The 13,843-nt window shown below is 32.8% G+C and overlaps 2 protein-coding genes across 3 annotated transcripts; one reads left to right on the top strand and one right to left on the bottom strand.

Annotated features, from left to right (window-relative positions):
- The first annotated feature begins 1,417 nt into the window (after window positions 1-1,417).
- LOC101500761 (cyclin-D5-1-like) lies at window positions 1,418-4,347 on the top strand. Its single transcript, XM_004501463.4, has 5 exons — window positions 1,418-2,069; window positions 2,230-2,316; window positions 2,448-2,742; window positions 2,881-3,014; window positions 3,120-4,347. The coding sequence occupies exons 1-5, from the start codon at window positions 1,842-1,844 to the stop codon at window positions 3,330-3,332; spliced, it is 957 nt and encodes a 318-aa protein (XP_004501520.1). The 5' UTR covers window positions 1,418-1,841; the 3' UTR covers window positions 3,333-4,347.
- A 640-nt stretch (window positions 4,348-4,987) lies between these two features.
- LOC101501073 (calcium-transporting ATPase 1) lies at window positions 4,988-12,932 on the bottom strand. 2 transcript variants are annotated; one of them, XR_189874.4, is made up of 9 exons: window positions 12,414-12,932; window positions 11,670-11,724; window positions 9,629-11,577; window positions 8,487-8,645; window positions 7,876-8,047; window positions 7,470-7,768; window positions 6,879-7,146; window positions 6,405-6,473; window positions 4,988-5,595 (listed from the first exon to the last, which is right to left on the bottom strand). XR_189874.4 is itself a non-coding variant. In XM_004501464.4 (8 exons), exons 1-7 carry the CDS (start codon window positions 12,588-12,590, stop codon window positions 6,898-6,900), a joined length of 3,060 nt encoding a protein of 1,019 aa, XP_004501521.1. In that variant the 5' UTR covers window positions 12,591-12,930; the 3' UTR covers window positions 4,988-5,595; window positions 6,879-6,897. The 2 variants fall into 2 exon arrangements, 1 of the variants encoding a protein (XP_004501521.1); XM_004501464.4 differs by lacking the exon at window positions 6,405-6,473 and having other exon boundaries at window positions 12,414-12,930.
- Window positions 12,933-13,843: the final 911 nt, after the last annotated feature.

The following is a 13,843-nucleotide window of genomic DNA, read 5'->3' as shown; positions in this document are numbered from 1 at the left end:
CACCTTGCGTCACACTTGGGGAAACAAAAAAGCGACTCCCCCTTATCCACGTCAACACACAAAATCAGCGTATGCATTTTTTAAATTATTTTTTAATTTTAATATTCACCGAGTTCTTTTTAAGTTAAATAATGAGCATCTATATGATCATATTTAAATTCATACTTTTTATTGCACTCAAAAAATTTATTCTCTTTATTTTACTTAAATATAATATTTGTTCTCTCTTATAATGAAAAAATCTCAAAAATAAAGAATTATTTTAGTTTTAATGTTATATTTTTTATTTAAAACAATTTAAGAATATTTGAATTTAAACTTCATTATGTAGTGAGTGAGGTATACAATTTAATATAAATATATTGTTAAAACCAATAAATAAATGTCCTTTTTTACATCATACAATGATTATTTAAAATGAATTTCAATAAATCCAATCAATTTAGAATTTATTTAAAATAATAATTTAATTGGTTCGTGTTATTTTGATAGTAACATAAGTAAATTGAATATAAAAATTGAATATAAAATATGTGTTATCTGTTTCAAATTATATGTCGTTATAACAAAATATTACTATATATCATTTTACAATATTAAAGAATCATAAATATTTATTTTCCCATTATATCATTTATTATTAACTCTTTTAATTTAAATTTTTATATTATAAATGGAGGATATTTTTATAAAATAATTTATAAACAATGCAAATATAAACAAACATATTTGGATCTCTTTCAATTGAATTAAATATTTTAAGTTCGAATTCTTAATTAATAATACAACATCGTTAAAATTCTTAAAGAGAAATTTTATCTTCTATTACATTCAATTCGACTAAAAAAATTAATCTCTTGTGTAAAAAGTCAAAAAAATTTGAGTGATTAAAAATACATAAAAGTTTCTTTTGTACTCAACAAGACAAATTTTTAATTTATAAGTTCATATGGTTTATCTCTTCTAAAGTAAATAATTAATTTTAAATGATAAAATAAAAAATATTAACAATTAATTATCACATAAATTATTATTATTTTATGCAAACATATGATTAAACATAAATAATTATTACATTAGTCGTTAATCTGTTCACTTCACTAATTTATCACTTAAAAAAATAAAATCCTAATTAGTATAAAAGAAAACCTTTTATTCGCAAGATAAACTAACTCCACTCTTAATCAAAAAAGATATTTCGACATGACAATTGATGTGGAACACCTTATTTTTATATGATTTAACCTTTTAATAGTATTTTCACTCTTTTCTGTTTGTGTCTCATTTTCTACACACACTCGTGTATTTGTATTTTTGTACAGAATCAAATACATATATGTGTTGAAATAATAATACTCCTCTAAATATAGACGGGTTGATATCCACGCGCCCCGAAAGTTGGCGTGAGTGAGACAGTGTTGTCACAAACTTGTTTTTCCCCAAATTCAAAGCCTTTTTTGGTCAAACTCAAATCAAAACCTCATCATCACATACATCACACTCAACACCCCAACAACAATACAATCTCTCCAAACATAAATTAAAACCATTCTCACTCACATTTTCGTCTCAGTAACTATAATCTCGCCACACAATAAAATCAATGTTTCTTTTCAAACTGTAACAGCTACAACACCTTTAACATTCCGCCCAAATCATAGCCCAATTTTTCCACCTCTTTTATTCCTTTATTATATAGTTGACTCCTACTTAATGTGCCACTAGTCAATCATATTATAAAATAATTACTACTATATACTAATAAACACACTCTTTTTCATTCTTGTTGATTTTGCTGGTGAAATAAAAGAAACTTTACTTTCCAAGGAAAAACAAAAGAAATGGATGATCTTTTGTGTAAAGAAAAAGAAACGGTCTTGGAAGTAGAAGTGAGAAATGAAGAATACCAATTGAATCAATCACACCAAGAATTTGATGTTTCAGAAGAGGAACATGTGGGTGTGATGATTGAGAGAGAGATCGTTCTTGGGTTCAAAAAAGATGAAAACTTGGTGTTTGATGACTGGTTGAAACGTGCTCGTTTGAATGCAATCAATTGGATTCTCAAAGTTTGTTCATCGACCTATTTTTTATTTTACCATTCTAATTCAGTTTCATTAATTAAACTTCAATTTGGAAAGAAAAAAAAAAATCTTGTTTTTGATTCTTGACTTAAATTTTTCTTTTCTTTTCTGGCTTTGGATGGTGAAAATTTGAAAATTACTTCAGACAAGAGCAGCATTGGGTTTTGGCTTTCAAACAGCTTATTTATCAGTGACATATTTGGATCGATTTCTTTCAAAGCGTTCCATTCATGTAAGTTTAAATAATGTTCTTTCTATAGCAGCATTGCTTTCTATTAATTGGTCACTTTTGTTTAAGTTTTTATTCAATCAAATTAGTTAGTAATTACCCTTTTGGTTGAATTTTCCATTTTTATGTTGCAGGGTGAGAATCATTGGGCAATTCGGTTGTTATCAATTGCATGTCTTTCTCTGGCTGCAAAAATGGAAGAGTGTAATGTGCCAGGGTTATCAGACTTTCAATTGGAAGATTATTTTTTTGATGGAAAAGTGATTCAAAGAATGGAGCTTTTGGTGCTTAGTACATTGGAATGGAACATGAGTATAATCACTCCCTTTGCGTTTCTTTCTTATTTCATCAAAAAGTTCTGCAATGAATCACCAACAAGTTCTGTTGTTTCCAACACAATGCAAAGAATCTTCACTGTAATAATGGAAGGTGAACAACCATCAATCATGAATACTTGAATGTGTGTTTTTTTCTTTCTTTTTGTTTCCATTCTTGTTTTTGAGAATGATGTGAATTTTTATGTTCAAACATGGATTAACCAAATGTATATATGTTTTTTTAATGCAGAGGTTAATTTGATGGATCACAAACCATCTGTTGTTGCAGCAGCTGCTACTTTTGTGGCATTGGATCAACAATTGACCATAGAAGATGTGAGGTTAAAAATGAATTCAATTTCTCAACATCCATTACTTGAAGCAGTGAGTTTTTGTATTAATTTTTTCATCAAGTTTCACCAAAATTATGCTTAGAAGAACTTGTTAATTGATCAATCAATTTTGGCCTTTTTTTTATTCATTTCACAGAATGATGTATTTGCTTTCTACAATCTAATTCAAAGATTATATGAGGAGAAGATTAAAAGAGTAGAACTTTTATATACACCGAATTCTTCAGTTATTCGATCCAGACCTATTCACTATGCTGTTGCTATGACAAAGAGAAGAAGACTCTCATTCATTGATGATGAAGATGGTGGTGACAAGAAGGGACCACACCAAGAAAATCCCAAAATTTGAACTTTTTGAAGTTTTAACAGTTCTATGTGAAGATTATGTGTTGTCCATCTTTGTTACTTTTTGCTATAGTATCATATCACCAAGAGAGAGGGGGAAAACTTACAAGAGAAAGGTATTGATTGTTACTAGACGAAAAATTGGTTTGGATTCATTGGTTGTTACCATGAGGAACAGCAAAGAAAATGTGGAAATAAAAATTCAGGCTTTGGGATACATACAATAATCAGAGTCTAAATAGCACCAATACCTTGAATTGAAGATATATCCAGTGTCCAACACATGTCAGTGTCTGACATCGATATATGTGATTATATTCGATAACTTATATTATTTTAAAAGTATTATTATTATTGGTGTCTACGTGTCATGCTGATATGTGTTTGGTACGTAAGTGTTCTATCTTTTGGAGTGCCCAAAAAAGGAGGTAAACCAAAGCTATATGCTGATCTACAAAGGGGTAGAAACAGCCAGTTAGGCCATAGTAAAAATTTGAAGTAATCACTAATTTAGTCCATAAAATGGAAGTGTTAATATAATTTGATCTCTCAAATTAACAAAGTTTTAAAATAATTTTTGAAATTGAAAGTTCTCAGTTGCATTTGTCACCTAGATGAAATTCGGAGAAAAACTAACAAAATATTAATGTGATGGGAAATTTTCATTTTGATAATTATTTTTTAGTTTTGTAAATTTTAGAGATCAAATTGATTTACACCTATATTGTCAAAGGATTAAATTGATGATTGACATATTTTTCTCTTTTACGGTTTTACCCTTATATCTCTTGCAACCTACCTTTTGATGGATGCCAGGGATACTTTAGTGAAGTCTTTAAAAAGGCTGAAATGGAGACTAGAAAACACTGTTAGTGTGATAGGATGCATGGTTTGTAAAGATATTGATTGGATTTGTTTGAATGTTTGAAACTGCTTTTAAGGTGGGACCTACCGTTTTGCCTTGTGTTCATGGGTCATGTAACCCAAGATGTTTGTGGAATCAAAAGTATTTTTATGTTTGTTCTTCTCTAAAGCAATAGATTTTTATGCACTGCTAGATTCATTCATCGTATAATAACATCCTAAACTTAGGTGCAAATTATTGTTTGTTCATTTTCTTTGATGATTAGCAAGGGAGGCATTTTGTCACACTTGAAATTGACTCCTCCACAAGTTTTCATACATTTCCATCATTCTCTCCAATTTTTTATTCATGTGTTTCAAACCTCACCTTTAAAACAAATTAACAATTTTTAATATTGAAAACCCCCTTCACCCTTTTGTATTCAAGAGACTAGATTCAACTCCTTCTCAGTTCACCCGAGGGATCCATTCCCCGTAGTAAATGCTGAGATTAAGATAAAATTAGTGTTAACAAGAAAGTGAAGACAAGATTTTTCAAATAGAAATTTTGAAAAAGATTATTGGTGTCAGCGGTCAGAATGGTACTGGCATTGAACAAGGCCTACTCTGTTTTTTCCTGCTTTCACTTCACTCCCTTTAATATATAGTGTTAATGATGATCTCTTGCATTATCTAATCAGCTTTTAAGATGTTTTAAGTTCATTATTTTAATCTATAGTGTTATTGATTATCTCTTGCATCATATAATCAGCTTTTTAGATGTTTTAAGTTCATTATAAGAATGACAACTATAAGTAGCATGAACAAGAAGCATGCTTTTCGAGGTCCCTTAACAATGAAAATTAGACCTACAAGAAAGTTCAAACAGTCAAATAATTTTGTATCAAGGGCCTAGACAACGAAGAATATGAGAGGGTACAAAACATTGGAAAGACTGAAACTGATGGACCTGAAGATGGTGGTTGGAAAAGTGTAGACTGTGTAGAACTAAATGATATGCAATTATGTTTGGTACCGCGTCCAATCTTGCATTTCTCATGTTCCAAAGCATAATCACTGCAGTTTTATAGAAGCTACAAACTGTTGGTTTTAATTTGACGGGCGTTGAAGTCATTCCCACCGGAAAAACAAACAAGATATTATTCCCCTAACCATTCTTTAAAACACAACAAGGGATTGTATGGCAGCCGCAGCTATCATAATGACCTTTCATCCAAGAGCACACAAGAAGATGGTTTGCTTATATAGCCTTCACTTCTTTAGTATTGAATTGAAGTACTTTCTACTTCCTTATAAAGGACACTGCCCTTCTGATCTTCACCAACAAGTATTAACAATCATCCCTGGCTAACTGCAGCATTCAAAATTAACATTGTTCCGGTCTTCCGAACAAGGGAACCAACCTGCCAGAGATAATTTTTTATCACAATGAGACACCATACACGTCTAATTGAAAAAACATCACTCAAACTCCAGTAAATGATGGGAATTTATACATATTACACTAACTCCTTTCCTACCACAGATACATTCATGATAAATGCACAAGTTAAAAGCTATCTTTGTAGACCTACTATGTTCAGTTGACAGTAGACATACTGTTTCAGTGTTTCCAATAATACTGTTACAGACGAGTGAAAATATCTTACGAAACATACATTGATAAACCAAAATATTTTTGAGATAAGAAACATTAATTGGTAAGGATTCTTCCACAATATACGAGAGACCAAGCAATATCCTCCAATGCTGCTTGGCCTCTATCATACTGTATTATTTGTTCATAATTGAAACTACCCTTCCTTTCAGTTGAATGGCAAAATATACAAGTACATTTTCCACAACAGAAGATGCCAGCCCAAGATCTCAAAACTAAACAATTTCTTCAGTTTAATTGCTCATCTGTAAATCTACTTACTACATCCTAGTTGAGACAAAGAACTCAAGTCTAAAAGGCCTAAAAATACCAGTTTCTTTGACGATTACTACTAGATTAGAGGAGAAATCTATTACATAAATTTTATTTTTCATTTAAATTTTGATACTCAGTCATCCACAATGAGTGCACTGCTGAGCTGAAAATCCTAATAGGCATCACCAGAAGCTTTAATCTCCCGTCTGTATTCTTAGAATAATCTAACCTGGATTGCATAACTCTCCACATTTTATCTATTTACAGTGATGACGACTTAAAGTTATACGGTTTCCTTACTCTAGTCTAGAAGTTGGTAGCAAGCACCAATCCAACAGGCACGCGGAAAGAAGATGCACGTGAATCCTTCTAGAAACAAACTCCGTGACAAAGATAGTAAATATGAGAAACTGTAGATGGGAATCATCATAATTTCATAAATAATAGTAAACAAATAAATCATTCAAATTAAGAGAAATTATAACCCCGTACATTGAAAAAACACCTCATTGTACAAAAATCCTAGTTCATATAATATATATCGCTTTGAAATTTGACAAAAATCATCCAAAATGTTTGATAGATGTACTGTGACACCAGCAACAAAAACAAAACATAATCTCTACTTTGTTGGCCTACAAAAAATTCATGCTAAGAAAACACGTGGTTTAATTGGCATCTTTTAGAAGAGACGAGGACCAATCAAGAACCTTGACTTCCGTGAGAGAACGCTAACAAACCACAGTTTCAAACTAAGCGTGACCAAGAATGTACCTAATTGTCTGAATTTAATTTAGGCAGATCCCACAGGAATCATCTTTAAAGCTGCTCCAATTGGCATGCCAAGGACTCCAAGGAAAACGCTAACAAACCACAGTTTCAAACTAAGCGGAGATGTGTTGGCATAGGTGCCCAAGAATTCAACTATTACAATTTGGAAGATGGTGGTGCAGGCGAGGACAGCTGTGAACACATAATTCTGCAGTATACCTTCAAAAACATTTATCCTCTCCATATCCCTAGAACTGATCTCATTGAAAACCTAACAAGACATTTGAAAACAAGTAACGTTAATAAAGTACAAAATCAGAGAACCTATTACAGGGACCAATAGTTTAAACTTTTAATATAAGAAATTTCAGCACGCACAAAAAAAGGATTAAAAAAATATTCAACTACAATATTGTAGTATTCCAAAATTCAGAATATTTATTTAGATCATTATTAATATTTTATTATTGACAAAGAGGAAAACAGACTTCTACCATGGACTAACTACAAAGGTGGGTGAGATAAAGCAAAACAAATTTGTCTGGTCTGAATAAAAACATATCCCCAGAATAGTGCAGTGATGTCTAAGTTTACCTGACAGAATACAAATGAATTGAAAATGAGTGTATTTAATATCAGATCACAATCCGAGCCGTCAAGATGAAAAGCTGCTTTTCCTCTTGTCTGGAGTAGCCAGATTATGACAAATTGATATATTGATTGCCCCAAGATATTCCTCCACATCACATTACTGATAAAGTTTCCTTTCCTACCGACTGGAGGTCTTTTCATCAACTCATCATTAGGAGGTTCAGTGGCAAGTGCAAGTGCTCCAAGAGTGTCCATAATCATGTTGACCCATAGAAGTTGAACCGCAGTAAGGGGAGCATTTCCTGAAATTTTATATATATCATGAGGAAAAAAGAACGAAGTACATAATGCAAAACAAATAATTTAACTTTGGTAAGGAACATAATAACAAGAAAAGCATCATGATTACCGGTCAAACAGGCAGAAGTGAAGTTGACAATCAAAGCAACCACATTTACAGTTAGCTGGAACTGCACAAACTTCTGTATGTTTATGTAGACCGAACGGCCCCATTTGGCCACCGTCACAATAGTTGAAAAGTTATCATCTAGTATTATTACATCGGCACTTTCTTTTGCTACCTGAAATTGGCAAAATAACAGCTTTACAAAATATAGTATCAAGTACAATTTGGCGTTACGATTACTCCAAGGACTAAGAGCATCTGCTAGCAACCAATGATAAGATTGGATTTCAGAGGTAGTGTTATACATACAGTGCAAAACATCTCTATGAACAAAAACTTCTCCACTTGTTATAGACAAGACTACCTTGTTGTACAGACTAAATTATGGAGTGTCATTTGCCATTTTATATATCATAAGTTCTTCACATTTAGTAATACATATTAGATAACTCAAACCAAATTTGCTTTCAATCAGTCAAAGAGCATTGGAAAAAAAATGGGCCCACTATATCCAAAATCCCAAATAAAATTTAATTCATGGTTTTCAAATTTCTAGAAAATAAGATCTTTATTGAGACAAGATTGGTACATTGTTGTCTAGACTCTTGACATACCTCAGTTCCAGCGATGCCCATTGCAAGTCCAATATCTGCTTCATGAAGTGCTGGAGCATCATTTGTACCATCACCAGTAACTGAAACAACCTCTTCAAATGTTGTCCTCAAGAGTTTCACTAGCGTATGCTTATCCATGGGTGAAGATCGAGCCATTACCTGCAGATGTAGATATATCACAAGTTAATCGTACACAAAAAAAAAAAAAAAAATCAGTAAAGGGTAATGTAGACCACCAAGCTTTGACAGTCATCTAGAATATTCAAATGGTCCATTTATTATCAGTACGTTGCTTTTAACGGCAGTCAACATCCACCTAATTAGATGGCCTTTTTTAATTAATAGCCACAACAAGACATTACGGTGTCGTTTGATCCATACTCCACCTAGTGGGAAAATATTTTGTTATTGTTGGTGTATACTGTGTGATTTGAAGGGTACAGAGTGTTTATAAATATGCATAATAATAATTTTCGGAATATGCATAATAACAATTTTGCATAGGCTGCTGAGAGTCGTCAGTTATCGTTCTAGTAAATCTTTAAGATATTGGCCTGTTTATGGCAACTAAATATAACCAAAGTTAAACGTAAACAAAAAAAAAAAAAAAAATCAGTAAAGGGTAATGTAGACCACCAAGCTTTGACAGTCATCTAGAATATTCAAATGGTCCATTTATTATCAGTACGTTGCTTTTAACGGCAGTCAACATCCACCTAATTAGATGGCCTTTTTTAATTAATAGCCACAACAAGACATTACGGTGTCGTTTGATCCATACTCCACCTAGTGGGAAAATATTTTGTTATTGTTGGTGTATACTGTGTGATTTGAAGGGTACAGAGTGTTTATAAATATGCATAATAATAATTTTCGGAATATGCATAATAACAATTTTGCATAGGCTGCTGAGAGTCGTCAGTTATCGTTCTAGTAAATCTTTAAGATATTGGCCTGTTTATGGCAACCTCTAACTAGACTTTTTAGTCCTGAACACCAAGTGCATCCACGTACCCCACCCTCATCATCCCCCAAAAGAAATGCACATAAAAACTCAAACTCAGATAAAAGCAGCTAATTCTTCAAACAAATTGCCAAGAACATTAAAAAAAAATGGATTAAATGACATTATTGATATGTACCTGAATTTTTGGAATGATATCAAGCAATTCCTCCTCACTCTTCTCACGGAATTCAGGGCCTTCAATTGCTATACCATCTGTTAAAATTCCACATTCTCTAGCAATTGCCTTTGCAGTATTTATGTTGTCTCCGGTAACCATCCTAACAGTAATACCGGCCGACCTACAAATGGCTACAGACTCTCGAACACCAGGACGGACTGGATCTTTAATACCCACTATTCCTATACAAGTGTAACCACTAATAGGAATACGATTTCCAACTAAAAAATCATCATGAATATCCACATAAGCAAGGCAAAGGGTCCTGAGAGCTTCGCTGGCAAATTTTTCAATTGTATCGTTCAAGTGACTGATGGAGTCTTCATCAAGTGGAACAACCTCACCATTTAAGTCAACAACTTTGTCACATGCAGATAGAATTATTTCAGAAGCGCCCTTGCAGTGTGCTCTGTAACCACCATCTGGAAGCTGTAGAACTACCCCCATGCGCTTCTTTATAGAGTTAAATGGTTCAACTTTAACAAGTTTTGATACTTGTCGTACTTGGTGGAAATCACCACCAAGTGATAGCCCAAATTCCAAGAGGGCAGACTCAGTTGGTGATCCCAGAATCTCAACCTTCCCATTTTCATTTTTGACAACTTCTCCTCCAGTGTTGTTGAATATTGATTCAAGTAGAATTGCCATAGCAGAATCAGGAAGATCACATGAGAAATCAGAAGAGTCTATAGAGCTCTTTACCTCTTTGATCTTCCCACATATGCAAGCTTTTACAACAGTCATATGGTTCGTAGTTAATGTGCCAGTTTTATCACTGCAGATAGTAGTGGCAGATCCCATCGTCTCACAAGCAGCCAAATTGCGGACAAGTGCCTTATCATTCATCATCTTTTTCATGGCAAAAGCAAGGCTCAAAGTCACAGCTAAAGGTAAACCTTCAGGAACAGCAACAACAACAATTGTAACGGCAATAGCAAAGAATTCCACGATTTCCATAGCATCATCACCAGACCATGTCCATTGCGAACCTTCTTGCAGCTTGCGGCTAAATAGCCCTTGGACCAGCACAGAGAAAGTCACAACAGCGAAAAAGAGGCCTATTTTCCCAATAATGGTAGCCACACCATTGAGTTTTACCTGCAAGGGAGTTTCATCATCTCCCCCTTCACTTAGAGTAGCCATCAGTTTACCCCACTGGGTTCTCATTCCAACAGTAGTCACAAGCATCTTGCATGATCCATCCTGGACTTTGGTTCCAGATAGAAGAAAAGGATTAAGGTCACTCACATCCACTGGTTCACTTTCTCCTGTCAAACTTGATTCATTTATCAACACAGAGAAACCGGACACAAAAAGCCCATCAGCAGGGACTTGATCTCCAATATTAAGATGAACAATATCACCAGGAAGTAGATCATATATTGAAATTTTCTGTCTATATCCATTTCGTGTGACCTGAACTGTAATTTTTTTCTTCTCTTTGTCTAGATCCTTAAACTGCAATGATTGTCTGTAATCACTAGTAGCAGTAACAAACACTACAAGCAATATGCTAGCAACAATACCAATCCCATCCTGTGCACCCTTAGGCCACCCTTCCATTATTAAACCCACCACTAAAGATACAAAAGCACAGACCGCGAGTATCATAAGTGTTGTATCTTGAAGTGCTTCCCATACAAAAACCCAAAATCCCCGGACTGGACTTTCAGTGAATTTATTAATTCCATAAACTTCTTTTCTCCGATTCAGTAAAGGCTCGGATGTTGAAATCCCATCATTGACACAGGAATTGAGTTTGTTTGTGATACCCTCAACCCCACCATGAGTTTTCAACTTCTTCACATCACGTCCATCAACAATTGATCCAGCCTCATCAGCACAAATTTCAAAACCTGCAGCTTTAACTTCCTCCGGTACATTGTACTCACTTGACAAAGTTAGGCCTGGAGAGAGGAAAGACTTACTTAAAATATATTTATATATAAGTGAAAACCTTTACAACAATTTTAAAATACATGTAAGTTAACATTCTTACCATGAATAAACTGAAGTGCAGCTTGTGAAACCAACACTGCAACTCTGAATTTCTCCTACAATGTTTAGTGGTGGTAGAGAATTAATAGAGTCCAGAATCCTTTTTATAACATTTAAATGACCATATCCTTTCTCTCCGCACAAAGTTAAGCTATTTGAGCAATTATAGTGGGAGGAAAAATATTCCAATCCTTCCATCACTCAATTTTCAATTCCAAATGTTATCTGCTCAAACTTAAGTAACGTTTGCTGAAATATATAAAGACCTAAAGAAATTATTTAACCACTGGCATTCCATTAATGAACCAAATATTTTTTCTCATTAGCATAAAAATGTATGCCTGCCTCAAACCAAATCAGCTTTTCATTCAATGTATATAAAACAGGAATACCGACACAGACACACCATACACGACACTGAAACATAAATACCAGTAATAATTTGAGAAAATGAATTAATTGAATGTAATCAAAGTGTCAGTGTGGTGTGACACCGATATGTGGTGGACACCAGGACGGTGCTAGAAAGTTCAATACTTCAATGTAATAGAACAATACTAAGAAGATAATCAAAACAATAACAAAATTTATTTAAATTTAAATATACGAAACATTAAGATTTGTGGACAAAAATTGGGAAATTAGGGAAGTAAACCAGAATATAAATAGCAAGTTTCCATTTTAGGATATAATCTTGATCTAGAAAGAAAAACGAAAAGAGTTATAATAAGATATGAATCGAAACCTGATTGGAGCGTCTTATAGCTTCAGCTTCAAATCGTTTGGAGAGATTAGCAGTAAATCGAAACCTTCTCTTACGATTCTTAACAACCCAACAAAGCTTCCTCCATCTCTGAAGCGCTTCTTCCGATGAGTTTTTCGACTTCACATCACCGAAATTCTCGTTCAGGTAACTCTCCATCTATGCTCTTCTTGCTTTCAAAGCTCAACGAGAAAAAAGTTTGACTAGTAGTTTTTGGAACCAACTTAAACGGTTAAGAATAATGCATTTTTTGTTTATTTCTGTTTATTCATGCGAAATTGAAATTGGTCTACACTGAGAAACTTTAAGCACACGAAAGTTGAGAAATATTGTTCTTCCGGTTTCAAGAATTAGGACAATCGTCAACTTCACAAACACACGGAAGGCACTGCGCAAGTCAAAGTGAAACAATGTAAAAGAAAATATGCTATATTTAGATTTGGATCTAGTTAATGTTTATATATAAAATAAAATAATTAAGGAAAAGTCGTTTTTCTTTTTGCGAGGTGATTAAACTAGTTTTATATTTTCCGTTTGATTACAATAATATAATAATAATAACACAAATCTTTAGTAGGAGTGAAAATATTTAGTAGGTGTATTTATGATAATGTTTGCACGTTAGCAAGAGAGCTTGTTTATGTCTGATAACGCGTCCCATGTCAGACGTGGGACCCTCGTCTAAGTTTTTCAGTTTTTCCTATTGGAGATCAATACTTAAAAAAAATGATGAATTTTGATTCTACGCAATAATCTAATTGGTGTCCGATTTAACAAAAAAAATAATCTAATTGCCTTTGGCAAGTAGCAATCGGCCGTTAACATCCAAGAAAACACAATTGGGTAAAATAGTTACAAGATTTAGTTTTTTAATCCTACTTTCATTTAGTTGTCTCAATCTCTCAATTAATTCATTATTAATCGTGACCTTGATATTTCGTACGGGTAGATGGTGAATGCACTTCCCTATCAAAGTAGTATGCTACTTGTTCAAGTCTCACGTTTAAGAATTAATTTGACTTTTTTTCATTACAATAATTCGACTTTTTTATGTATTAAAGACTTGCATAGATGTGTGTCTTTGAGAATATTATAATTTTTTCGAATAAAATTGTGTGAGAAGGTTCGTAATTATTTCTTTGTAAAAATTGTAAGTCAATAATAAATTATTACATTTGTCTCTCTATATAAAATTATATTGAGTAAATTACGAAAATTAAAAAAATTGATTGTAATATTAAATTTATTGATAATTTAAATTATTTTATTAGTTTATCTATGAAGAGAAAAAATGTCAGTTTATAGATTTATTGCATATCACAAAAAAAAAAAGTGTAACATAATATTAGAGCTAAATTTATAAATAAATAATTAATTATAAAAAAAGAAAAAGATAAATCACAAGAAAATTT

Source organism: Cicer arietinum, chromosome 5, assembly GCF_000331145.2.
Source record: "Cicer arietinum cultivar CDC Frontier isolate Library 1 chromosome 5, Cicar.CDCFrontier_v2.0, whole genome shotgun sequence".
NCBI classification, from domain to species: domain Eukaryota; kingdom Viridiplantae; phylum Streptophyta; class Magnoliopsida; order Fabales; family Fabaceae; genus Cicer; species Cicer arietinum.
This window is presented reverse-complemented; position numbering and strand designations above follow the sequence as displayed.